This window comes from Dipodomys merriami, unplaced genomic scaffold, assembly GCF_024711535.1.
Source record: "Dipodomys merriami isolate MVZ:Mamm:240054 unplaced genomic scaffold, mDipMer1.0.p SCAF_7, whole genome shotgun sequence".
Taxonomy (NCBI): Eukaryota; Metazoa; Chordata; class Mammalia; order Rodentia; family Heteromyidae; genus Dipodomys; species Dipodomys merriami.
The window spans coordinates 72,527,517-72,552,428 of record NW_027206290.1 but is presented as its reverse complement, the minus strand read 5'-3'; the positions used below and the strand labels follow the sequence as shown (position 1 = coordinate 72,552,428).

Genomic DNA, 24,912 nt, shown 5'->3' with positions numbered 1-24,912 from the left:
CCCACGACCGGACCCCAAAAAAAAAAAAAAAAAAATGGTATAAGACCGGGCGCTGGTGGCTCACGCCTGTAATCCTAGCTACTCAGGAGGCTGAGATCTGAGGATAGAGGTTCAAAGCCAGCCCGGGCAGGAGAGTCCGTGAGACGCCTATCTCCAATAAACCACCAGAAAACCGGAAGTGGCGCTGTAGCTCAAGTGGTAGAGGGCTCGCCTTGAGCTGAAGAGCTGAGGGACAGTGCCCAGGCCCAGAGTTCAAGCCCACGACTGACAAAAATAAATAAATAAATAAATATGGTATAAGAATTGAAGAAGTATGAACATAGACATTCAGACATGATCTTACAAATAATTCTATTGAAAAACAAACAAAAGAATGTGAACACATTACAAAACAAAAATTCTAAATCATTTGTAGGTGAAATCAAAGAAAACTGTGATCACTGGAAACAAAGTAATGTAAACATGCCAAAAGACTGGAAAGCAATACACAAAAGGAGCTTTTTCACTGTGTTCATAGGAAGAACAGCAAAGGCCAGCTTACTGCTTGGGCTAGATGGCGCACTCCTGACAGATGACAAGGAGAAGGTGGGAGGCATTAGGCAGAGCAAACAGCTTACCTTCTATCTACTCCAAAGTTAGATTTGGGGGTATTTTGTGACAAGCTCTCATTATGTAGCCCAAGCTATCCCAGAACTTGCTATGTAGCTTCATCAAACTCACAAAGCTCCTACTTTCTCTTCTATGTACTGGGATTATAAGCAAGAACCACCATGCCAAACCTGAAATATGCATTTTTATCAATATTCTACAGTGGGCTTGCCTAGTATATATTCCCTGTGTTTAATCCCCGTCAGAGGAAGGCAGAAAGAGGGGAGGAGAGGAGCAGGGAGAGAGTAAAGAGAAAGGAGAAAGAAGAAAGGGGAGAAAGGAAAAAGGGGAAATAAGAAAGGGGGAAAAGGAGAAAATATAAAAGAGAGGTAAGGAAAGAAATGTTGGTTCAGAGGGTAATGTACATATTAAGGCCAAGTACTAACCAGGCACTGGTGGCTCACACCTGTAATCCTAGCTACTCAGGAAGCTGAGATCTGAGGATCTCAGTTCAAAGCCAGCCAGGTAAAAAAAGTCCATGAGACTCTTTATCTCCAATTAACCACCAGAAAACCAGGAGTACAACTATGGCTTAAATGGTAGAGCAGTCGCCTTGAGTTGAAGAGCTGAAGGACAGAGCCCAGGCCCAGAGTTCAAGCCCCACGACCGACAAAAAAAAAAAAAAGGAGGGGGACTGGGAAGGTGGCTCAGTGAGAGATTGAGGGGGGAAGGTTTGTTGGTCTTGGAAGCCCTTTCAGACAGATAAGAGGGTATTTTTGTTTTCATCTAGTATTTGAAGTCTTTTACATTGACCTAAAACAACTTATCCCAGTTGGCATTGTGGAAGGAGAAACCTGGTGCAAGGTGGAATGAAGTCAGTGCTGAAGTGGAGGTGCCAAGAGGGGCAGGTCGGAAGCAAGGTGGTGCAGATAAAAGCATAAGAATACCCTTCTAGGGCTGGGAAGGTAGCCAGTGGTAGAGCGCTTGCCTTGCATGCCTGAGGCCCTGGGTTGGATTCCTCAGCACCACATAAGCAGAAAAAGCCGGAAGTGGGAAGTGGCACTGTAGCTTAAGTGGTAGAGTGCTAGCCTTGAGCCTTGAGCTAAGAGACAGCAGCGCCCAGGCCCAGAGTTCAAGCTCCATGACGGGCAAAAGAAAAAGAAAAAGAAAAAAAGAATACCTATCTACTGAGGCTGGAAAGGTGGCTCAGTGGTAGAGTGCTTGCCTTGCATGCATGAGGCCCTGGGTTTGATTCCTCAGCACCACATACGCAAGAAGAAAAAAGCCGGAAGTGGCGCTGTGGCTCAAGTGGTAGAGTGCTAGCCTTGAGCTGAAGAGCTGAGGGACAGCACCCAGACCCAGAGTTCAGGCCCCACGACCGGACCCCAAAAAACAAAAACAAGAATACCTACCTACTGGTTTTGTTGGGTGTATGGGTTTTAAGGTTTTTGAAATTGTTATTTAAGGACTAAATGTCATTGGGGAATGCTTACATATTATTTCAAGACCACATTATTGGCTGTAGTTAATTAGGATTTTTACATAGTTTTTAAAACTGGGATAACTAAACCAGGCCCTGGTGGCAGTCTGTAATCCTAGCACTAGGGAGGCTTAGGCAGGAGGACTAAAGAGTTCTAGGCAAAAAAATTTACTTATGCAGTAAATTTAAGGCCAACCTAGGCTACATGGTGAAACCTTGCCCCAAAACACACAAGCAGAGGGGCTGGGAAGGTGGCTCAGTGGTAGAGTGCTTGCCTTGCATGCCTGAGGCCCTGGGTTTGATTCCTCAGCACCACATACGCAAGAAGAAAAAAGCCGGAAGTGGTGCTATGGCTCAAGTGCTAGAGCGCTAGCCTTGAGCTGAAGAGCTGAGGGACAATGCTCAGGCCCCATGACCAACAACAACAACAAAAAAAAGTACTCATTATCTGACTTATGCAACTGTAACCCCTCTATATATCATCTTTATAATAACAATTAAACAACAAAAAAAATTTGGGGGGTCTGGTTGTGGGGCCTGAACTCTGGGCCTGGGTGCTGTCCTTCAGCTCAAGGCTAGTGCTCTACCATTTGAGCCACAGCACCACTTCCAGCTTTTTTCTTTTTGCTTATGTGGTGCTGAGGAATCGAACCCAGGACCTCGTGCAAGCAAGGCAAGTGCTCTACCACTGAGCCACCTTCCCAGCCCCAACAAAAAAAATTTAAACATACTTTTCTTTTTTTTTTTCCATGCAGTCGTGGGGCCTGAACTCTGGGCCTGGGCACTGTCCCTCAGTTCTTCAGCTCAAGGCTAGCGCTCTACCTCTTGAGCCACAGCGCCACTTCCGGCTTTTTTCTTTTTGCTTATGTGGTACTGAGGAATTGAACCCAGGGCCTCATGCATGTAAGGCAAGCACTCTACCACTGAGCCACCTTCCCAGCCCAAACATACTTTTCTTAATGTGAGTTTGGGTCAAAGAAAACTGAAAGTGATTACTTAAGAAATAGTCTTGCAGATAAGGTGATGTTAGGGAAATGAACCCTAAGATATGTATTCAAAAGTTTTTTTTCTTTCACGCGATTGTTTCTAACACATTTATAAGATTCTTTGTTGCTTTGTATGTCCCTCCCCCACAGTATAACCCCTGCTTTCACTGTATTTGATGTAGGTATAATTTGTGGAGGGGAAGGGGAAAAACAAATCGTTTAAATAGGGATACAGGTGGACCCATTGCAACAATGAGATGTACAAGTCCTTATGTCGAAAACGAACTTTACAACTTTGGTGGGGGGGGGGGAGTGGGCAGGATTGGGGGGGCAGGGGAGGATGGAAAGGTATGGGAAGGGGAAACAAAGGAGGAAGCTACAATGCTTGATAAGAAATGTACTCATTATCTTGCCCATGTAATTATAACCCCTCTGTACAGTATTTTCACAATAAATTTTTTTTTTTAAATAGTCTTCTTTTTTTTTTTGTAGGTCATGGGGCTTGACCTCTGGGCCTGGGCGCTGTCCCTGCGCTCTTCAGCTCTAGGCGAGCGTTCTACCTCTTAAGCCACAGCACCACTTCTGGTTTTCTAGTCGTTTATTGGAGATCAGAGTCTCACGGACTTTTCTGCCCGGGCTGGCTTTGAACCTGGATCCTCAGATCTCAGCCTCCTGAGTAGCTAGGATTAGAGGCGTGAGCCACCGACGCCCAGCTTATGAAATAGTCTTGCATATGAACATGGACAGACATTTACAGGGATATACATAGTAGCAATGTATAATAAATTAAAAACAAAGGGGCTGGGAAGGTGGCTCAGTGGTAGAGCGCTTGCCTTGCATGCATGAGGCCCTGGGTTTGATTCCTCAGCACCACATAAGCAAAAAGAAAAAAGCCAGAAGTGGCGCTGTGGCTCAAGTGGTAGAGTGCTAGCCTTGAGCTGAAGAGCTGAGGGACAGCGCCCAGGCCCAGAGTTCAGGCCCCACAACCGGACTCAAAAAATTTTTTTAAAAATTAAAAAAAAAAGAATACATTTCTTTCTGGGCAATGCTCGCCTTAGTCTCCCCAGTTTTACCTTCCATCCCACCCACAAGTTGTTGGACAGTTCATTTTCAACAGTGTCTAGTTTATACCACTGCTGCATTTGTTCACCCTTTGTCCCTCCATTTCTGTCCCCCTACCACCCTCCCAAAGATAGATAAATGAACAAACAAGACAAAAAGTAGCAAAAAGAAAAAACATCTGCTTCCATTTCCTGAAGTTCAGTTTGATAATTTTTTTTTTTTTTTTTGTCGGTCATGGAGCTTGAACTCTGGGCTTGGGCGCTGTCCCTCAGCTCTTCAGCTCAAGGCGAGCGCTCTACCACTTGAGCCACAGCACCACTTCAGGTTTTCTAGTGATTTATTGGAGATGAGTCTCATGGACTTTCCTGCCCGGGCTGGCTTTGAACTGAAATCCTCAGATCTCAGCCTCTTGAGTAGCTAGGATTACAGGCGTGAGCCACCAGCACTCGGCTATAAATATTATTTTTTATGATCAAATGCACATAGGCATTGTGCCTTTGTATTCCTCTCCTAAGAATATTCTCCTTTCATCTCAGTGTATAAATGCCTAGAGTCCTGTATAATTTATCATGTCCCAGCATGTTTTAGATCTAGCTTCTGTATATGAGAGAACTGATGCAGAATCTTGATATATACCCCAGACTGGCATTAAAATCATAATTCTCCTTCATATCTCAATTTCCCTAGTGGTGAAATTACAGGTGTACTACCACAACCATAGGGTTTTTCTTCTTGTTTGTTGAATACTGGTAGTAGAGTTTCCACTTAGCTCTGCTAATAAGCTTTTTCATTTATAGCTAGTGCTCTACTATTTGAGCCATACCTCCAATGTCAGGTTTTGGCTGGCTAATAGAGATAATTTTGTGACTGAGATGGCTCCAAAGTTCAATCCTCAAATATCAGTGTCCTGAGTAGGTAGGATTATAGGCATGAACCACAATATCTTTTGTTTTTAAGACCATTCCCCATATACTCTATAATAATTTTACTCTCAGAAAAATTCCATTTAACCAGTATTACAGTACCTATATCTATAGATGAAGCCAACTTACAAAGTAACTACCAGCCAGACATCAAAACAGGATCAGGTCCAAAAGCCACATCCCTCAGCTTCTAAATCAAATAGCTCTTACAGAGCACTACTGATGAACATATATTAGACATACCAATCACACTCAGGAAAAAGGAGGGGCCATGCATAACAGAGGAGCATTTCCCTTTCTGATCTTTCTCTCCTCTTTTCTTCCAGACAGGCAGCCAAGAGCAAGAATGCTGCCACTGTTAATTCTTTCCTTCCTTGTGGACACTCACATTTCTTTTCCCCTAATTCCTTCAGATGAACAGACGGTCACAGGATACACACACACACACACACACACACACACACACACGCACACGCACACGCACACGCACGCACGCACGCACGCACGCACACGCACACACACACACACGATATTTCCATATTCTAAACTTAACACCACAGAAAAGCCTAGGCTACCATTCTTTATCACTTCTGACAACAACCTTTAATTAACAGAAAAAAATGTAAAAGTACCAGTTTTTTAAACGATCCCGGGCTTCCAACTGGGCTCCCACTTCAAAGCTGATTCCTCGTCTGTTAGGTGGATGCTTTGTCATTTTCAGTCATCAATGGGGCTGCCTTTATTCTCCTGAAAAAGCCAATTAAATATTTATGAAACTTAGGCAAAGTCTGCCCAGAGTATAGCAGCACTCACTACATGTAAAAAAAACGGGCATTCAAAACACAAAGCTCCATGAACCCTGTCAGCACCTTCTCTTTTCCTCCTGCTTCTTTCTAACACAGGAATCCCTTCGCTGGTTCCCTGTCCTCTTATGGCTCATCCTCTATCACATCAAATCCTGTGGTTTCTAGAAATGTAGGAGACTCTCCCTTGACAATGCTTACCAGGGACTCCTATATACAAGAAGCACTCCCTCAGAATTTCAAAAGAAACCAAGTTGGGCTATGGTTAAATTCAACCCTTTGTTGATTCTTTCAACAAATATTTACTCAGACACTACTGAGAAAAAGTCATGACCAAAACAGTCGCAGTTCCTGTCTTCAAGTAGCCTTCAGACAAAAATTTATCCAATAAAAGTAACAACTTCAAGCTGTAATTGATTTTTAAGGGCAAAGAAAGCAAACAAAAGCTGAGATACTAGCCAAGTGGTACATGCCTATACTACCAGTTACTTGGGAAGCTTTGGCAGAAATCTGCAGCCTGGGAAACACAAGACCCCATCTCAACAAAATAAACAATCCTGCTGAGACACAGATACCTGGTCCTACTTTCCAAAGGCTGGAAAGAAAGTTCTACAGCTCAGTGATAAGAGTACCTGCCTAGCACATATAAGTTGCTAGGTTCCACCACCAACTCCCAGCCCTGTACCACTGAAAAAAAGAAGGGGGGAGCCAGGCGCTGGTGGATCACGCCTATAATCCTAGCTACTTAGGAGGCTGAGATCTGAGGATCGTGGTTCAAAGCCAGCCCAGGCAGAAAAGTTTGTGAAACTCTTATCTCCAATAAACCACCAGAAAACCGAAAGTGGCACTGTAGCTCAAGTGGTAGATCACTAGCCTTGAGGTGAAGAGCTGAGGGACAGCGCTCAGGCCCAGAGTTCAAGCCCCATGACAGAAGAAGGAAGAAGAAGAAAAAGAAGAAGAGGAGGAGGAGGAGGAGGAGGAGGTGAAGGAAGAGGAGGAGAAGGAGTAGGAGCTAAGATTACAGGTAAGAGCCTCCAGTGCCCAGCTTACTTTTTCTTATCCATTCAAAAAAAAAAAATGGGGGGGGGGGGCGGTCCAGTCATGGGGCCTGTACTCCGGGCCTGGGCGCTGTCCCTCAGCTCTTCAGCTCAAGGCAAGTACCCTACCACTTGAGCCACAGCGCCACTTCCGGCTTTTTTCTTTTTGCTTATGTGGTGCTGAGGAATCGAACCCAGGGCCTCAGGCATGCAAGGCAAGCGCTCTACCACTGAGCTACCTTCCCAGCAAGAAGTAGAAAATTTGAATGGAGGGTTGGGAAGGTGGCTCAGTGGTAGAGCGCTTGCCTTGCATGCATGAGGCCCGGGTTCGATTCCTCGGCACCACATAAGCAAAAAGAAAAAAGCCGGAAGTGGTGCTGTGGCTCAAGTGGTAGACTTGAGCTGAAGAGCTGAGGGAGAGTGCCCAGGCCCAGAGTTCAGACCCCACGACAGGACCAAAAAAAAAAAAAAAAGTTTCTACTTCTTGAGCCCCTTCCTAAGTAATTGTCCTTTCTTTCTTCAATTCTTTTTTTTGCATTCTACTAAGATGGAAAATACGATATATTTCCATCCCTCTAACTGCCTTTGAATCTGAAGCCATCATTTGAAACTAAGCAGTCTTACTCCTGATGTGTATTTACACTCTTCTTATTTGTTTTATCAAGCCTGTGGATATTAGAAATTGTGGCTACTTATGATCAAAGTAATGTTATTTTCCTTTTGCAGAAAATAAAATGCTCTGAATAGGTCATTTATGTGAAAAGAGGCCTCCATGAGAAAAGTTTCTGGGTTCACTTAAAGTAATATATGAAGTTGCAAACATAATCCAAGGGGCCAGAGGTGAACTTCTGGGCTCTCAGGCACTAAAACAATGTACCCTATACTACCAAAGCAATGCCTTTATTTTTCAGCCCAGGAACTTATACGAAAGAAAATATAGTATAGGCTGGGTATTGTGGCATAAATAATGCCACTTGTGTGAGGCTAAGGCAAAAGGATGGAGAGCTTGAGGCCAGCCTGGTCTACAAGGGAACATCATCTTCAGAAAAATAAAAACGTGCCGGGCGCTGGTGGCGCACGCCTGTAATCCTAGCTACTCAGGAGGCTGAGATCTGAGGATCACGGTTCAAAGCCAGCCTTGGCAGGAAAGTTCGTGAGACTCTTATCTCCAATAAACTGCTAGAAAACCGGAAGCGGTAGAGCGCTTGCCTTGAGCTGAAGAGCACAAGGACAGCGTCCAAGCCCAGAGTTCAAGCCCCACGACCAACCAAAAAAAAAAAGAAAAAAAAAGAAAAACCTTTTTTAAAAAAATAAAAAAAAGAGGGCTGGGAAGGTGGCTCAGTGGTAGAGTGCTAACCTTGCATGCATGAGGCCCTGGGTTCGATTCCTCTGCACCACATAAGCAAAAAAAGAAAAAAGCCGGAAATGGTGCTGTGGCTCAAGTGGTAGAGCGCTAGCCTTGAGCTGAAGAGCTGAGGGACAGTGCCCAGGCCCAGAGTTCAGGCCCCATGACCTGACCACCCCCCCAAAAAAAAAAAAAAAGTTGATGATTGTAACTAAGGATGATGAAATATAATAAACTGAAAGTTTTAGTAGTATTTTCACTATATGGACTCTGAGAACAATGACTTAACATTCACCAGGAAATCAACTCTGACATGTTAAGTATAATCAGTAAGAAATTACTCATTTGTGCTTGTCCATGTCAAATCATTTACCTTTTACATATGACCTCATACATACCAAGCAATACTCATCTTATTGTATGTATGTATGCTTCTTAAGATAGGGTCCCACTGTGTGGGCCAGGCTCATTTCCAACTGGTCATCATCTTTGCCTCTGCCTCCAAGAGCTGGGATAACTGTCCTGGCTCAACTATGTCTAGCTTAAGTCATAGGACTTTCCAATCAATAGTTTATCAGATTACATATATGTAAATATATTGCAAGGATAAGTCATGCAGCTCAGGGACAGAACAACTGCCAACAGTGCAACAGGCCCAATTTCATCCCCAGCACCTCAAAAAAAAAAAAAAAAAAAAAAAAAAAAAAAACATGAAAAGGCTCTGGTAACAGTTCTGTAATCCTACCTACTCAGGAGAGGGAGATGTTACAATTTCAATTCAAAGCTAGTCTGGGGCCCAGTGCCCAACTATGAGGCTGAGATATGAGAAGCATGATTCAAAACCAGCCCGGGCAGGAAAGCCCTAAGGCTCATCTCCAATTAACCGAAAGTGGCTCTGTGGCAAAAAGCCAACAGGCAGAAAGGACCACCAGACTCCTTAATGGAGGAGAGAAGGAAGCTAGCCTAGAGGTATGGTGCAAGTGGTAGAGCACCAGCTATAGTCAAAAAGGCCAAGCTTGAAGTCCTGAATTCAAGCTGTAGTGACAATTTTTTTAATTTTTTATTGTGAAAATACTGTACAGAGGGGTTACAATTACATGGGCAAGGTAATGAGTACATTTCTTATCAAGCATTGTTGCCTCCTCCTTTGTTTCCCCTTCCCATCCCTTCCCATCTCCCCACCCACCCACCCCTACCTCCACCTCACCCCACCCCCAAGTTTTAAAGTTTGTTTTTCAACATAACAATTTGTACATCTCATTGTTGCAATAGGTCCACCTGTATCCCTATTTAAACGGTTTGTTTTTGCCCTTCCCTTCAACAAATTATACCAACATCAAATACAGTGAGAACAGGGATTATACCCATGAGGGAGGAACAAAGCAACTAAGAATCATCTTATAAATATGTTGTAGTGACAATTTTTGTGTGTGTGTGTGTGTGTGTCCATTGTGGGGCCTGAACTCTGGGCCTGGACACTGTTTCAGCTCAAGGCTAGTGCTCTACCATTTGAGCCACAGTGCCACTTCCAGCTTTTTTTGCTTATGTGGTGCTGAGGAATCGAACCAAGAGCCTCATTCATGCAAGGCAAGCAATTTACCTCTGAGCCACCTAACCAGTCCTAGTGACAAAATTTTAAAAAAGAAAAAAAAAAATCTGACAAAAAGACAGTCAGACTGAACATGTGCTGAGCTGCCATCTTTTTGTCAGATTCTTGTAAGATAATGTAATTTGATGTAGTAGAAGTAAATGGTAGGCCTTCAGTCCCCAGCTACATAGGTGGATGACTTTCTAAACTTAACCTCTATGATTGTTTCCTCCCTATAAAATGGAATGGTGGTACTAATGTCTATCTCTAAACAGTAGATGTGGAGATCAAATGAGCTAATCCATGTAAAGAGCACAAGGCTAGTATAAAGTAAGTAGCCATTAATAGTTGAATTGTTGCACGTAGACAAAGTAACCTGGTTGAAATTCAGGTGCTAAGGATCAGCTCCAGAACAACAGTCCAGATCTGCCCAATTTATTCCACTAAAATACAGCAATAGAGCCAGGTTCCTATGATTCATGACTATAATCATAGCTATTCAAGAGGCTAAGCTTTGAAGATAGAATTTCAAAGCCAATTGGAGCAGACAATTCCAAGAGACTCTTCTCTCCAATTAACCAGCAAAAAAACCTCAAGTGCCAGCACCAGCCATGAGCAAAAACAAAACAAAAAACAGTACTAGATCTCAAAGCCCTGAGTTCAAGTGCCAGCACGGGGGGGGGGGGGGGGGGGGGGCGGCGGCGTGGGACAGAGGAAGGTAAATAAGGAAGGAGTAGATAGGGCTAAAGGTAGCTCAGTGATAGAGTGCTTACCTAGCATGCATGAAGCCCTGGGTTCAATTTCTCAGTACCACATGAGCAGAAAAAGCCAGAAGTGGCAATGTGGCTCAAGTGGTAGAGTGCTAGCCTTGAGCTGAAGAGCTCAGGGACAGAGCCTAGGCCCCATCATGGAGGAAGGGAAAAATGGAGGGAGGGAGGGAGGGAGGGAGGGAGGGAGGGAGGGAGGGAGGGAGGGACGGTGAGGGGGGGCAAGAATTTTGGAGGGTTATTTTTGGAGGGGGGGTTGGTCTTTTTGTTGTTAGTCGTGGGGCTTGAACTCTGGGCCTGGGCACTGTCCCTCAGCTCTTCAGCTCAAGGCAAACACACTACCACTTGAGCCACAGTGCCACTTCCAGTTTTCTGGTTGTTTATTGGAGATAAGAATCTCATGGAGGGGCTGGGAAGGTGGCTCAGTGGTAGAGCGCATGCCTTGCATGCCAGAGGCCCTGGGTTTGATTCCTCAGCACCATATAAGCAAAAAGAAAAAAGCCAGAAGTGGCACTGTGGCTCAAGTGGTAGAGCGCTAGCCTTGAGCTGAAGAGCTAAGGGACAGCGCCCAGGCCCAGAGTTCAGGCCCCAGAGTTCAGGCCCCATGACCGGACCCAAAAAACAAAACAAAACAAAAAAAAAAAATCTCATGGACTTTCCTGCCCGGTTTGGGTTTGGCTTTGAACTGCGATCCTCAGATCTCAGCCTCCAGAGTAGTTAGGTTTACAGGAATGAGCCACTGGTGCCCGGCAAAAGCAAGAACTTTTATAAAGGAACTTAAAAAACAAAATAAGAAGTACATTTTTTTACTACTTGCATTTAGTTTTTTAAACACAAATCATTTTAACTTATCAATTCTCCAGAGCTTCAGCTTTTTATTCCAAAAGTCTTCAGCTTGCAGAACGAGACGAAAAGAAAGACCGTTCAATATGGACACAGGGGAAATTTCACAAGAGAAAAAAAGTCTGATGCAATCGGTATTCATGTAGGATTCCATTATCAAGATTTTGGCAAGAATTCAAATTACTCCTCTACATCCAAATTTCCCCAAAGTGGAGCCCACTGCTCCACACACAGAAAGCTTAGTTTATTTCCTTAAATACAGTATTCAGTCAATGTCCCCTACATCCATGATAATGAAAGTTTTAATATAAGTAGCACAGTTCAAAGGGCACTTTCACAAACAACAAACCAGGAGAGAAAGTAACTGCAACACATAACAAGAAGAGCTAACTGCCTTTATTAACAGGGGCACACAGATCTTTTTCTGTGTAAGGACAAAAAAGTATAAGAATTGTCACATTAAGCCAGGTACCAGTGGCTCACGCCTATAATCCTAGCTACTCGGGAGATCTGAGGATTGCAGTTGAAAGCCAGTCTGGGCAGGAAAGTCCATGAGACTCTTATCTACAATAAACCACTAGAAAAAAAATGAAAGTGGTGCTGTGGCTCAAGCGGTAGAGCGCTTGCCTTGAGCTGAAGAGCCCAAAGCCTTGGACAGTGCCCAAGCCCAGAGTTCAAGCTCCGCGACCAACCAACAAACAAACAAATATATATATATATACATATATATATACATATATATACATATATAGATATAAATATAGATATATATAGTCACATTATGAGAGATGGGGAGATGCAAAGGTCTAATAGGCACATGATACTATTATATCCATATAACCTCACCCTAAGTTAAATTGACACATATCAAAATAATGTTTTATGATGGCACCAGTGGCACATGCCACTAATTTCAGTTACTCAGGAAGCTGAGATGTTAAGAATGGCAGTTCAAAGCCAGCCCAGGCAGAAACCTACAAATAACTTGGGGCTGGGAAGTTGGCTCAGTGGTAGAGCACTTGCCTTGCATGCCTGAGGCCCTGGGTTCGATTTCTCAGCACCACATAAGCAAAAAGAAAAAAGCCGGAAGTGGTGCTGTGGCTCAAGTGGTAGAGCACTAGCCTTGAGCTGAAGTGCTAAAGGACAACGCCCAGGCCCAAAGGATAGGCCCCACGATGGGACCAAAAAAAAAAAAAAAAAAAAAAAACTACAAATAACTAGTAAAATGCTAAACTAGAGACATAGTTCAAGTGGTAGGACACCAAGCCAAGCAAGCTTGAGAACATGAGTTCAAACCCCAGAACTGGTTAAAAAGGAAAAAAATTGCCAGTCCTAGGGCTTCAACTCAGAGCCTGGGCACTGTCCCTGAACTGCTTCTGCTCAAGGCTAGCACTCTACCTACCACTTGAGCCACAGCGCCACTTCTGGTTTTTTCTGTTTATGTGGTACTGAGGAATCCAACCCAGGGCTTCATGCATGCTAGGCAAGCACTCTACAACTAAGCCACATTTCTATCCCCAGGCAAAAAAAAAAAAAATTAAAAATCTTGTTTCAATTTGGCAAAAAATGACCTGGGGTGGCAGCACACACATTGTAATTCTAGTACTCAGATAAGGCAAGAGGATCAAGAGTTTAGGACATTCTTTTTTTTTTTTTTTTTTTTTGTCAGTCGTGGGGCTTGAACTCTGGGCCTGGGCGCTGTCCCTCAGCTCTTCAGCTCAAGGCGAGCGCTCTACCACTTGAGCTACAGCGCCACTTCCGGTTTTCTGGTGGTTTATTGGAGATAGGAGTCTCACGGTCTCTCCTGCCCAGGCTGGCTTTGAACCTCTATCCTCAGATCTCAGCCTCCTGAGTAGCTAGGATTACAGGCATGAGCCACCAGCACCCGTCGAGTTTAGGACATTCTTACACTCTGTAGAAATGATAACCCACTGTCAGTTCATTAAAAGTATATTTCCTGCCAGACACAGGTGGCTCATGCCTATAATCCTAGCTACTCAGGAGGGTGAGACTTGAAGATCATCTTTGAAGGCAACCCAGGCAGGAAAGGCCTCTTATCTCCAATAAACTACTCAGGAATAGCCCAAAGTGTGGCTGCGGTTCAAATGGTAGAGCAAGGGGCTGGGAAGGTGGTTCAGTGGTAGAGCGCTTGCCTTGCGTGCTTGAGGCCCTGGGTTCGATTCGTCAGCACCACATAAGCAAAAAGAAAAAAAAAGCCAGAAGTTGCACTATGACTTAACTGGTAGAGCGCTAGCCTTGAGCTGAAGAGCTGAGGGACAGCGTCCAGGCCCCATAACCGGACCCCAAATGGTAGAGCAATAGCTTTGAGCACAAAGAGGCACAGGGACAGCCCCCAGGGCCTGAGTTTAGGCTTCAACACTGGCAAAAATAAATAAAAATCTAAAAATTAAATGAACTATGGTTCATCTATACAAAAGAATATTGCACTAGTTTTTTTTTTTTTTGGGGGGGGGGGTCCGGTGGTGGGACCTGAACTCTGGGCCTGGGTGCTGTCCCTCAGCTTTTTTTTTTTTTTTTAATATTATTTTATTTTATTTGAGAACATACTGTACAGAGGGGCTACAATTACATGGGCAGGATAATGCATACATTTCTTACCAAGCATTGCAGCCTCCTCCTTTGTTTACCCTTCACCTCCCTTCCCAGCCTCCCCCCTCCCCCCACCCTGTCCCTCAGCTTTTCAGCTCAAGGCTAGCGCTCTACCACTTGAGCCACAGCACCACTTCCGGCTTTCTTCTTTTGTGGTGCTGAGGAATGGAACCCAGTGCCTCAGGCATGCAAGGCAAGTGCTCTACCACTGAGCCACCTTCCCAGCCCTGCACTACTTTTAAAAGGAATATTAAGCCAGGTATTGATGGCTCATGCTTATAATTCGAGCTACTCAAAAGCATATCTGAGGATTGAAATTCAGAGCCTGATGAGGCAGAAAAGCCAATGAGACTTTCCATGATGTGGAAGCATGCACAAAACTATCTTTTGGCTGGTAGAGGTATTGGTCAGGGGGCTTGAACTCAAGGCTTGGGCACTGTCCTTGAGTTTTTGCCCTCAAAGCTAGTGTTCTACCACTTTGAGCCACAGCACCACTTCTGGTTTTCTGGTGGTTAATTGGAGGTAAGTCTCATAGATTTTCCTGCTCAGGCAGGAAATCTGAGATCTCAGCCTCTTAAGTAGCTAGCATTACAGGCATGAACCATAGCACCCATATTATATAAATTCTTAAAATTTTTTCTATTGTTATTATAAAGGTGATATACGGAGGGATTGGTTACAAAAGGCAGATAAAGAGTATATTTCAGGGCTGGGAAGGTGGCTCAATAGTAGAGTGCTTGCCTTGCATGCATGAGGCCCTGGGTTCAATTCCTCAGCACCACATAAGCAGAAAAAGCCAGAAGTGGCACTGTGGCTCAAGTGGTAGAGTGATAGCCTTGAGCTGAAGAGCTCAGGGACAATACCCAGGCCCAGAGTTCAGGCCCCACAACCTACAAAAAAAAGAATATATTTCTTTTTGGACAATGTCACCCCTTCCCTTGCTCTCTCCCCAGTTTTCTCTCCCTTAAATTTTTTAATGTAAGTTTTGTTATTTTTAAAACTTAATTTTATAGGGCTGGGAAGTTGGCTCAGTGGTAGAGCGCTTGCCTTGCATGCCTGAGGCCCTGGGTTCGATTCCTCAGCACCACATAAGCAAAAAGAAAAAAGCCGGAAGTGGCGCTGTGGCTCAAGTGGTAGAGCACTAGCCTTGAGCTGAAGAGCTGAGGGACAGTGCTCAGGCCCAGAGTTCAGGCCCCACAACGGGACCAAAAAAAAAAAAAAAACTTAATTTTATTTTTTGTTGATTTGGTTCTAAGGAATCGAACCCAGAGCCTCATACATGCTAGGCAAACACTCTACCACTAAGCCACATTCCCAGCCTAATACAAGAATTATATACCTATAACTTTCTTATTGAATCTTTGCAACAATCAGATAAAAAAAATCAAAACCAGGCCAGGCGCTGGTGGCTCACACCTGTAATCCTAGCTACTCAGGAGGCTGAGATCTGAGGATCGCAGTTCAAAGCCAGCCCGGGCAAGAGAGACCGTGAGACTCCTATCTCCAATAAACCACCAGAAAACCGGAAGTGGCGCTGTGGCTCAAGTGGTAGAGCGCTCGCCTTGAGCTGAAGAGCTGAGGGACAGCGCCCAAGCCCAGAGTTCAAGCCCTACGACTTACCAAAAAAAAAAAAAAAAAAAAAATCAAAACTAGCCGAGTGCCAGTGGTTCATGCCTGTAATCCTAGCTACTCAGAAGGCTGAGATCTGAGGATCACAGTTCAAAGCCAGCCCGGACAGGAAAGTCCATGAGACTCTTATCTCCAACAAACCAATAGAAAACCGGAAGTGGCACTGTGGCTCAAGCAGTAGAGCGCTCAACTTGAGCTAAAGAGCAGAGGAATAGTGCCCAAGCCCAGAGTTCAAGCCCCACGACCGAAGGGGGAAAAAAAAAACCTAAATGTAATATTTCCATAGTACAGAAATGAAACGGAAGAAACTGAGATGCTCAGGAGCCAACAACTTTCAAAGCTCTTTAAGGCAGGAAACATTTCTCTTACTAGAAGTTACAGGAACTGGGCAGATTTACATCTGCAATCATAGCTACTCAGGAGAATGAGATCTGAGGATACGTGTTCAAAGCGAGCCCAGGCAGGAAACTCTGTGACACTCTTATCTCCAATTAACCACCAGAAAACCGGAAGTGGCACTGTGGCTCAAGTGGTAGAGCGCTTGCCTTGCGCTGAAGAGCTCAGGGACAACACCAGGGCCAGAGTTCAAGCCCCAGGATTGACCAAAAAAAAAAAAAGTAACTGGATTGGGGATTTGCCTCCATGGAAGAGCAATTGCCTGGCAATTTAAAAAATTTAACAGGATTGTCTGATATTGTCCAAAAAGAACTGTACACATTGCCTGATTTATGAAATGGTAAGCCCTCTGTTCAATACCTTAATAATAACAACAAAATTATATTAAAAAAAAAATAACTGAAGCCCAGTACCAGTGACTTGCACCTGTATCCTAGCTACTAAGGAGGATGAGATCTGAGGATCATGGTTCAAAGCCAACCTGGGTGGGAAATTCTGTGAGACTCTTACTTCCAATTAACCACCAGAAAATTGGAAATGGCACTGAGTGGCAGAGCACTAGCCTGGAGAAAAACAAAAACAAAGGGCTGGGAAGGTGGCTCAGTGGTAGAGCGCTTGCCTTGCATGCCTGAGGCCCTGGGTTCGATTCCTCAGCACCACATAAGCAAAAAGACAAAAGCCAGAAGTGGCGCTGTGGCTCAAGTGGTAGAGCACTAGCCTTGAGCTGAAGAGCTGAGGGACAGCGCCCAGGTCCAGAGTTCAGGTCCCACGACCGGACCCCCAAAAAAAAAAAAAACACCTCAGGGCCCACAGGCCCTAAATTCAAGCTTCATGCCTCAGGACCAACTGGAAAAAAAAAAAAAAAAAAAGTAAAAAAAAGCAAGGCTATTGATAGCTCAGGCCTGTAACCTGTAATCCTAGCTACTCAGGAGGAAAAGTCTTAAGAGACTCAATCTCCAATTAACCAGCAAAAATTCTGGACTGTAGGTCTGGCCCAAGTGATAAAACACCAGCCATAGTTGAGAAAGTCAAGCAAGAAGCCGGGCGCTGGTGGCTCACGCCCAGGCCCAGAGTTCAAGCCCCACGACCGACAAAAAAAAAAAAAAAAAAAAAGAAAGTCAAGCAAGACAATAAGATCCCAAGTTCAATCCAAGCCATAGTGCTGGCACAAACACACATACACACAGACACACACAAAGGAAGCATTATCTCAGGAAAACAAACCATTTCCTCTTTATTAAAGTTGTTGCTATGTTTATATTCATGCCTTAAGAAATAAACAGAATTTGAATGCAAAATGATAAAGCAACTAGATGCTTTTTTAAATGTATTACACCATTTTATTAAAAGCAAAAATATTTTAGATTTCCAGAAAAGACAACAGCTAACAGTGGCCCAGCAGGAAAACCGGAATACTGCCTGAGGCACTAACCATAGTCATCTTCTTTTCTTTTTAATATTTTTTTGTTGTTGTTGTAAAGATACTGTACAGAGTCGGGTGCCAGTGGCTCACGCCTGGAATCCTAGCTACTCAGGAGGCTGAGATCTGAGATCACAGTTCAAAGCCAGCCGGGGCAGGAAAGTTCATGAGACTCTTATCTCCAATAAACCGCTAGAAAACCGGAAGCGGTAGAGCGCTTGCCTTGAGCTGAAGAGCACAAGGACAGCGTCCAAGCCCAGAGTTCAAGCCCCACGAAAGAAAGATACTGTACATAGGAGTTACAGTTACATGAGTAATTTCCTATCGAGCATTGTTACTCCCTTCTTTGTTTTTCTGCTACTATCCCTTCCCTCCCCAAGCCATCTTTTTAACTCAATCTAAATACAAGGAACAAAACTGCTCATAATCTGTAACTCAGTCATTTCAATCTGAAGAATACAACTTGGCATACAAATAAATCATGAATGAAAATGAGAAGAAACAAAGAGCAGTTTACAAGCATTTCTGGAGAAAATATAGATCATACTTTAAAAACAAGTGAATTATGCCAGGCAGTGGCTCACACTGTAATCCTAGCTACACAGAAGGCTGAGATCTGAAGATCATGGTTCAAAGCCAGCCTGGGCAGGAAAGCTTGTGGGACTCATATCTCCAATAAACCACTCAGAAAACCAGAAGTGGTGCTGTGACTTAAGCGGTAGAGCACTTGCCTTGAGCTGAAGAGTGCAGGGACAGCGCCCAAGCCCAGAGTTCAAGCTCCACAACCAACAAAAAAGCAAAAACCAACTTAATATTTACTCAAAACTCAGTATAGCAGGACTACATGAATCGGCGCTGGTGGCTCACACCTGTAATCCTAGCTACTCAGGAAGCTGAGATCTGAGGATTATGGTTCAAAGTTATCCCTGGCAGAAAAAGACGTGAGACTTTGATCTCCAATAAACCACCAGAAGTGTCGCTGTGGCTCAAGAGGTAGAGCCTTGGGGCTGGGAAGATGGCTCAGTGTTCGATTCCTCAGCACCACATAAGCAAAAAGAAAAAGAAGCCGGAAGTGGCGCTGTGGCTCAAGTGGTAGAGCTCTAGCCTAGAGCTGAAGAGCTGAGGGATAGTGCCCAGGCCCAGAGTTCAGGCCCCACGACCGGACCCCCCCCCAAAAAAAAAAAAAATAAGAGGTAGAGCCTTGCCTTGAGCTGAAGACCTGAGGGACAGCGCCCAGGCCCAGAGTTCAAGCCCCACAACTGACCAAAAAAAAAAAAAAAAAATTATATATATATATATATATATATATATATATATATATAGTAGTATATATATATAGTAGTATATAACAATAGTTTTAGCTACTTTAAAGACTGATGCAGAAATTTTGTTGTTGCTGGTGTGGTGTTCATTGTCATAGGGCTTGAACTTAGAGCCTGGGCACTGTCTATGAGTTCTACCACTTTGAATCACAGTACCACTTTCACTTTTCCGGTAATGAATTGAAGAGTCTCATGGACTTTCCTGCCCGGGGCTGGCTTTAAACTAGGATCCTCAGATCTCAGGCTCCTGAGAAGTTAGAATTATATGTGTGAGTCACTGGTACCTGGCTAAAGCAGGAAAGTTTTTTGAATCCTGGAGTTCCAGACCAGCTTAGGCAACATAGTGAGAATCTGTCTACAAAAGAGAAAAAAGAGGCGGGTGCTGGTGGCTCACTCCTGTAATCCTGGCTACTCAGAAGGCTGAGATCTGAGGATCAAGGTTCAAAGCTAGCCTGGGCAGGAAAGTTTGTGAGACTCTTATCTCAAATAAACCACCAGGAAGTGTCGCTGTGGCTCAAGCGGTAGAGCGCTCACCTTGAGCTGAAGAGCTGAGGGACAGCGCCCAGGCCCCGAGTTCAGGCCCCACAACTGACAAAAAACAAAAACAAAAACAAAAACAAACAAAAAACCACCAGAAAACTAGAAGTGGGGCTGTGGGTCAAGTGGTAGAGCACTCACCCTGAGCTGAAGAGCTCAGGGACAGCACACAGGCCACATGATGGGTGTGGGAATGAAGGGAACAAGCATGACCAGACACTGGTGACTCTGAACCAGGCACTAGTGACTCAGTCTGTAATACTACTCAGGAGGCTGAAATCTGAGAATCCTGGTTCAATAAGCCTAGGCAGAAAAATCCATGAGAGGGGCTGGGCAGGTGGCTCAGTGGTAGAGCGCTTGCCTTCATGCATGAGGCCCTGGGTTTGATTCCTCAGCACCACATAAGCGAAAAAAAGCTGGAAGTGGCACTGTGGCTCAAGTAGAGCCTAGTAGAGCACTAGTCTTGAGCTGAAGAGCTGAGGGACAACACTCAGGCCCAGAGTTCAGGCCCCATGACTAGACGCCCCCCCAAAAAAAAAAATCCATGAGATTTCTATCTCCAATTATCTACCGGAAATTTGGAAGTGGAGCTATGGGTCAAGTGGTAGAATGCAAGCCTTGAGCAAGATAGCTCAAGTTCAGTACCCAGGCCCAGTGTTCAAACCCCAAGAACAGCATGTATATTTGCGTATGCCCACACTCACACTACACACATACTTTCTCCAAAAGCCGTTTTTTTTTTTTTTCTACTATAATTAAAACTCAGACAGACAGCAAACTTGCATTGAGTTTATTCATTCAGAAGATAAGGTGTTTAGATCATTAGATCTTTCAGAAGCACTCCAAGGCTTTTTGTTTGTTTTAAGCTATATATCCCAGGTTGGCCTTGAATTCAAAATATTCCTACCCAGCCTTCCAGTACTAGGCACACACCACACCGACTACAGACTACTTTTGTTCTAAGATCTGTGGCACATTACATAAATTCACTGAACTAATCATCTTATCCTGAAAAGTGCCTTCTTTTCTCCTCATCATAGTTTAAGGTCTGTAGAGCATATTGTGCTATACAGGCAATGTCCTTACCACCTCCCTTCCCCATCTCCCACTCTCATTCATTTTGTCTTCTTTTTCCCTTACTCATCATTTTATAGGACCCACTTCAAAGCATCCATTTTCTGAGTGGTAGCCTAGTTTCTGCCTCTACCAGTGTCTAATAGCAAATGCTGCAACTCAATAGAACAATAATCCTCCAGTGATAAACTTTTTTTTTTTTTTCCGTCAGTCCTAGTGCTTGAACTCTGGGCCTGGACACTGTCCCTCAGCTCTTCAGCGCAAGGCAAGCATTCTACCACTTAAGCCACTGCGCCACTCCCAGTTTTCTAGTGGTTTATTGGAGATAAGAGTCTCATGGACTTTCCTGCCCTGCCAGGCTTTGAACCATGATCCTCAGATCTCAGCCTCCTAAGTAGCTATGATTACGTGTGAGCCACCAGTGCCCAGCTCTGATAAACTCGCTAGACCTAAAACAGTATCACCTAACTGAATTGACATTTTCTTTCTTTTTTTTTTTTTATTTTGGAGGGGGGGGTCCAGTCCTGGGGCTTGAACTCTGGGTCTGGGCACTGTCCCTCAGCTCTTCAGCTCAAGGCTAGCGCTCTACCACTTGAGCCACAGCGCCACTTCCGGCTTATGTGGTGCTGAGGAATCGAACTCAGGGTCTCATGCATGCAAGGTAAGCACTTCTACCACTGAGCCACCTTTCCAGCCCCTGAATTGACTTTTTTTTTGGGTCCGGTCATGGGGCCTGAACTCTGGGCCTGGGTGCTGTCCCTCAACTCTTCAGCTCAAGGCTAGCTAGCACTCTACCACTTGAGCCAGAGCACCACTTCCAGCTTTTTTCTTTTTGCTTATGTGGTGCTGAGGAATCGAACCCAGGGCCTCAGGCATGCAAGGCAAGCGCTCTACCACTGAGCCACCTTCCCAGCCCTCTGAATTGACATTTTCACTGCCTATTTAACAAATTTTTTTTTGCCAGTCCTGGACTTGAGCTCAGGGCCTGAGCACTGTTCCTAAGCTTTTTTGCTCAAGGCTAGCACTCTACCACTTGAGCAACAGTACACATTTGCAGCTTTTTCTGTTTATGTGGTACTGAGGAATCGAACCCAGGGCTTCATGCAATCTAGTCAAGCACACTACCACTAAGCCACATTCCTAGCCAACCAACAAATACTATTTTACATATTTCATGTATATACATCATCATATCATTTTTTGTTTTTTGTTGTTTATTTATTTTTAGATGGTCATAAGGCTTGAATTCAAGAGCCAGGGTGCTGTCCCTGAACTTTTTTGTTCAAGGGTAGTGCTTTAACACTTTGAGTCACAGCTCCACTTCTGGTTTTCTGGTGGTTAACTGGATATGAGTCTCACAGGGGCTGGGAATGTGACTTAATGGAAGAGTGCTTGCCTAGCATGCATGAAGCCTGGGTTCAATTCCTCAGTACCAGATACAGAAAGGGCCAAAAGTGGCACTGTGACTCAAATGGTAGAGTACTAGCCTTGAGCAAAAGAAGCCCAGACTGGGGCTGGGAAGGTGGCTCAGTGGTAGAGTGCTTGCCTTGCATGCCTAAGGCCCTGGGTTCAATTCCTCATAAGCAAAAAGAAAAAAGCCAGAAGTGGCGCTGTGGCTCAAGTGGTAGAGCGCTAGCCTTGAGCTGAAGAGCTAAGGGATAGAGCCCAGGCCCAGAGTTCAAGCCCCACGACCGGACCCAAAAAAAAAAGAAGCCCAGACCCTGAATTCAAGCTGCAGGATTGGCAAAAAAAAAAAAAAAAAAAAAAGGTCTCAGACTTTCCTGCCCAGGCTGATTTTAAGCCATAATCCCCACATCTCAGTCTCCTGACTATATAGGATAACAGGCATGAGCCACTGTCGCCCAGTTAGCACACAGAGATTTTAAACCAGAACTCTGGAGTAAGACTGCTTGGGTTTAGATCCTCGTTCCATACTGTTCAGATTTTTTTTTTTTTTTATTGCCAGTGTTGGGCACACTGTCTTTGAGCTTCTTTTGCTCAAGGATAGCACTCTACCACTTAAGCCACAGCAGGATTTCTGGCCTTGTCTGCTAAGTGGTACTAAGGAATCGAACCCAGGACTTCATACAACTAGGCAAGCACTCTACCACTATGCCCATTCCCAGCCTACTTTGCACTACTTTTCAGATAATCTTACACACATCATTTCCTCTCTGAGCTTCAAGCTCCTCATCTGTGTAACAGTCAGGGACAGTATGTGTCCCTGTTGCATTCTCTCATAAAAATTTGAAGGCAATAGTGAATTGCACAGAGCCTGACATACAATAGGCTCTCCAAGTTATTAACTGTTCTTGCAGCCCTTACTCCTGCCACATGTACTCTTTGCAGTTACAACCTCCAGGACCTCTGCAAAAACAGTTCACTTCCTCTGCCTCCCTGGTCCTAATCATGGCCTCCTGAAGGGCTTAGTGGATCAGAGTACACTCCTACATTCTCCCATGACAGCCTAACCTACCTTCTGGTCCACAGCACTCATCACTCAACACTGAGACTGCCTATTTGAGCTGATCTCTCCCAAGAGAAGAACTTTTCCTGAACATTTAACAAGCAGTGACTTGAGATGGCACTCAGATGTTTGCTAAGTGAGATAACCTCAGCTTTCTCACTGGACAAGGGTAGAATCATCCCTTTGTAGGGATTAAAGGACCTAATCATGTGGAAGCTCTTTGAGAAGTGCTCTCCATGGATAAGAATAGAATTGTTACAAATCCATCGGAGAAAAGAAGAAAAGCACAGGGAATGAGGCACTTGAAGACAGGCCACAATCCTGGCGCCTGACAAAAAAGCTGTAACTTTTCTCAGATCCTGGAGGCTTTAGCCTCTACAGTCTATAGTCTTTAGCTCTGGAGTGAGTTATGTGTGAGTTCCTTCTCAGAAAGAGTCTTAAACACATCTGACTAAACTGTTCTTACTGTATTTAACTGAAGCATCACTGTGTTACCCAAAAAAAATAAACAAAAAATACCTGCTACTTAGGAGGCTGAGATCTGAGGATTACAGCTCAAAGCCAGCCCCAGCACCAAAGTTTATAACTCTTATTCCCAATAAATTAACAAAAGGACAGCACCCAGGCCCTGAGTTCAAGCCCGAGAACCAGATCAGAAAAAATACAAGACCTTTAAGCTGGGCATAGTGACCTATGACTATAATCCAGTACATGGGAAACTAAAATGGGAAGATCCTGAGCTCAGGGTGAGTCTGAACTATATAGCAAGGCCTTGTCTCAAAAAACAAATATAAAAGCCAGGCTCCGATGGCTCACGCCTGTAATCCTAGCTACTCAGGAGGCTGAGATCTGAGGATCACAGTTCAAAGGCAGCCCGGGCAGAAAAGTCCGTGAGACTCTGATCTCCAATAAACCACTAGAAAACCCGAAGTGGCACTGTGGCTCAAGAGGTAGAGCGCCAGCCTTGAGCTGAAGAACGCAGGGACAGCACCCAGGCCCAGAGTTCAAGCCCCATGACTGACCAAAAAATAATAATAATTTAATTAATAAGTTAATTAATATAAAATAAAATTTTTGAAAAAAAGAGGCTAGAGATATGGTTCAGTGGTAGAAGTAGAGACAAGGTAGGCGCCAGTGGCTCACACCTACAATACTACCTACTTCAGAGGTTGAGATCATAGGATCACGGTTCGAAACCAGACCAGGCAGGAAAGTTGGTGAAACTTTTATCTCCAATAAACCACCAGAGGGGCTGGGTGGCTCAGTGGTAGAGTGCTTGCCTTGCATGCATAAGGACCTAGGTTCAATTACTCAGCACCACATAAGCAGAAAAATCCAGAAGTCGGGGCTGGGAAGGTGGCTCAGTGGTAGTGCGCTTGCCTTGCATGCATGAGGCCCTGGGTTCAATTCCTCAGCACCACATAAGCAAAAAGAAAAAAGCTGGAAGTGGTACTGTGGCTCAAGTGGTAGAGCGCTGGCCTTGAGCTGAAGAGCTGAGGGACAGCACCCAGGCCCAGAGTCCAGGCCCCACAACTGACAAAAAAGAAAAGAAAAAAGAAAAAGAAAATAGCTGTAGAGAGGCTAGGAAGGTAGCTTAGTAGTGGAATGCTTGCCTAGCATGTATGAAGCCTTGGGTTCCATCCCTCAGTACCACATAAACAGAAAAGGCCAGAATGGTGCTGTGACTCCAGTGGTAGAGCACTAGTCTTGAGCAAAAGAAGCTCAGGGAGAGTGCTCAGGCCCTGAGTTCAAGCCCCAGGACTGGCAAAAAAAAAAAAAAAAAGAAAAAGAAAAAAAATAGAATGAAAGAAAGTAGCTGTAGATAGGGCAGATCTAGCATAGTCAACAAATTGTTCTTATAAAATCAAGATTTCAGGGCTGGGAAGGTGGCTCAGTGGTAGAGCGCTTGCCTTGCATGCCTGAGACCCTGGGTTCGATTCCTCAGCACCACATAAGCAAAAAGAAAAAAGCCAGAAGTGGCGCTCTGGCTCAAGTGGTAGAGCGCTAGCCTTGAGCTGAAGAGCTGAGGGACAGC

General features: G+C 44.5%; 1 protein-coding gene across 4 annotated transcripts in view; it reads right to left on the bottom strand.

Annotated features, from left to right (window-relative positions):
• The window catches only part of Phf20 (PHD finger protein 20), a 103,471-nt gene that overhangs the window by 67,861 nt on the left and 10,698 nt on the right, over positions 1-24,912 (bottom strand). For all 4 annotated transcript variants that reach the window (XM_070007172.1, XM_070007173.1, XM_070007174.1 and 1 more), the window contains exon 2: positions 5,672-5,786. In XM_070007172.1, the coding sequence (XP_069863273.1) occupies positions 5,672-5,754 (83 nt within the window). In that variant the 5' untranslated portion in view covers positions 5,755-5,786. The remainder of the gene's footprint in view (positions 1-5,671; positions 5,787-24,912) is intronic.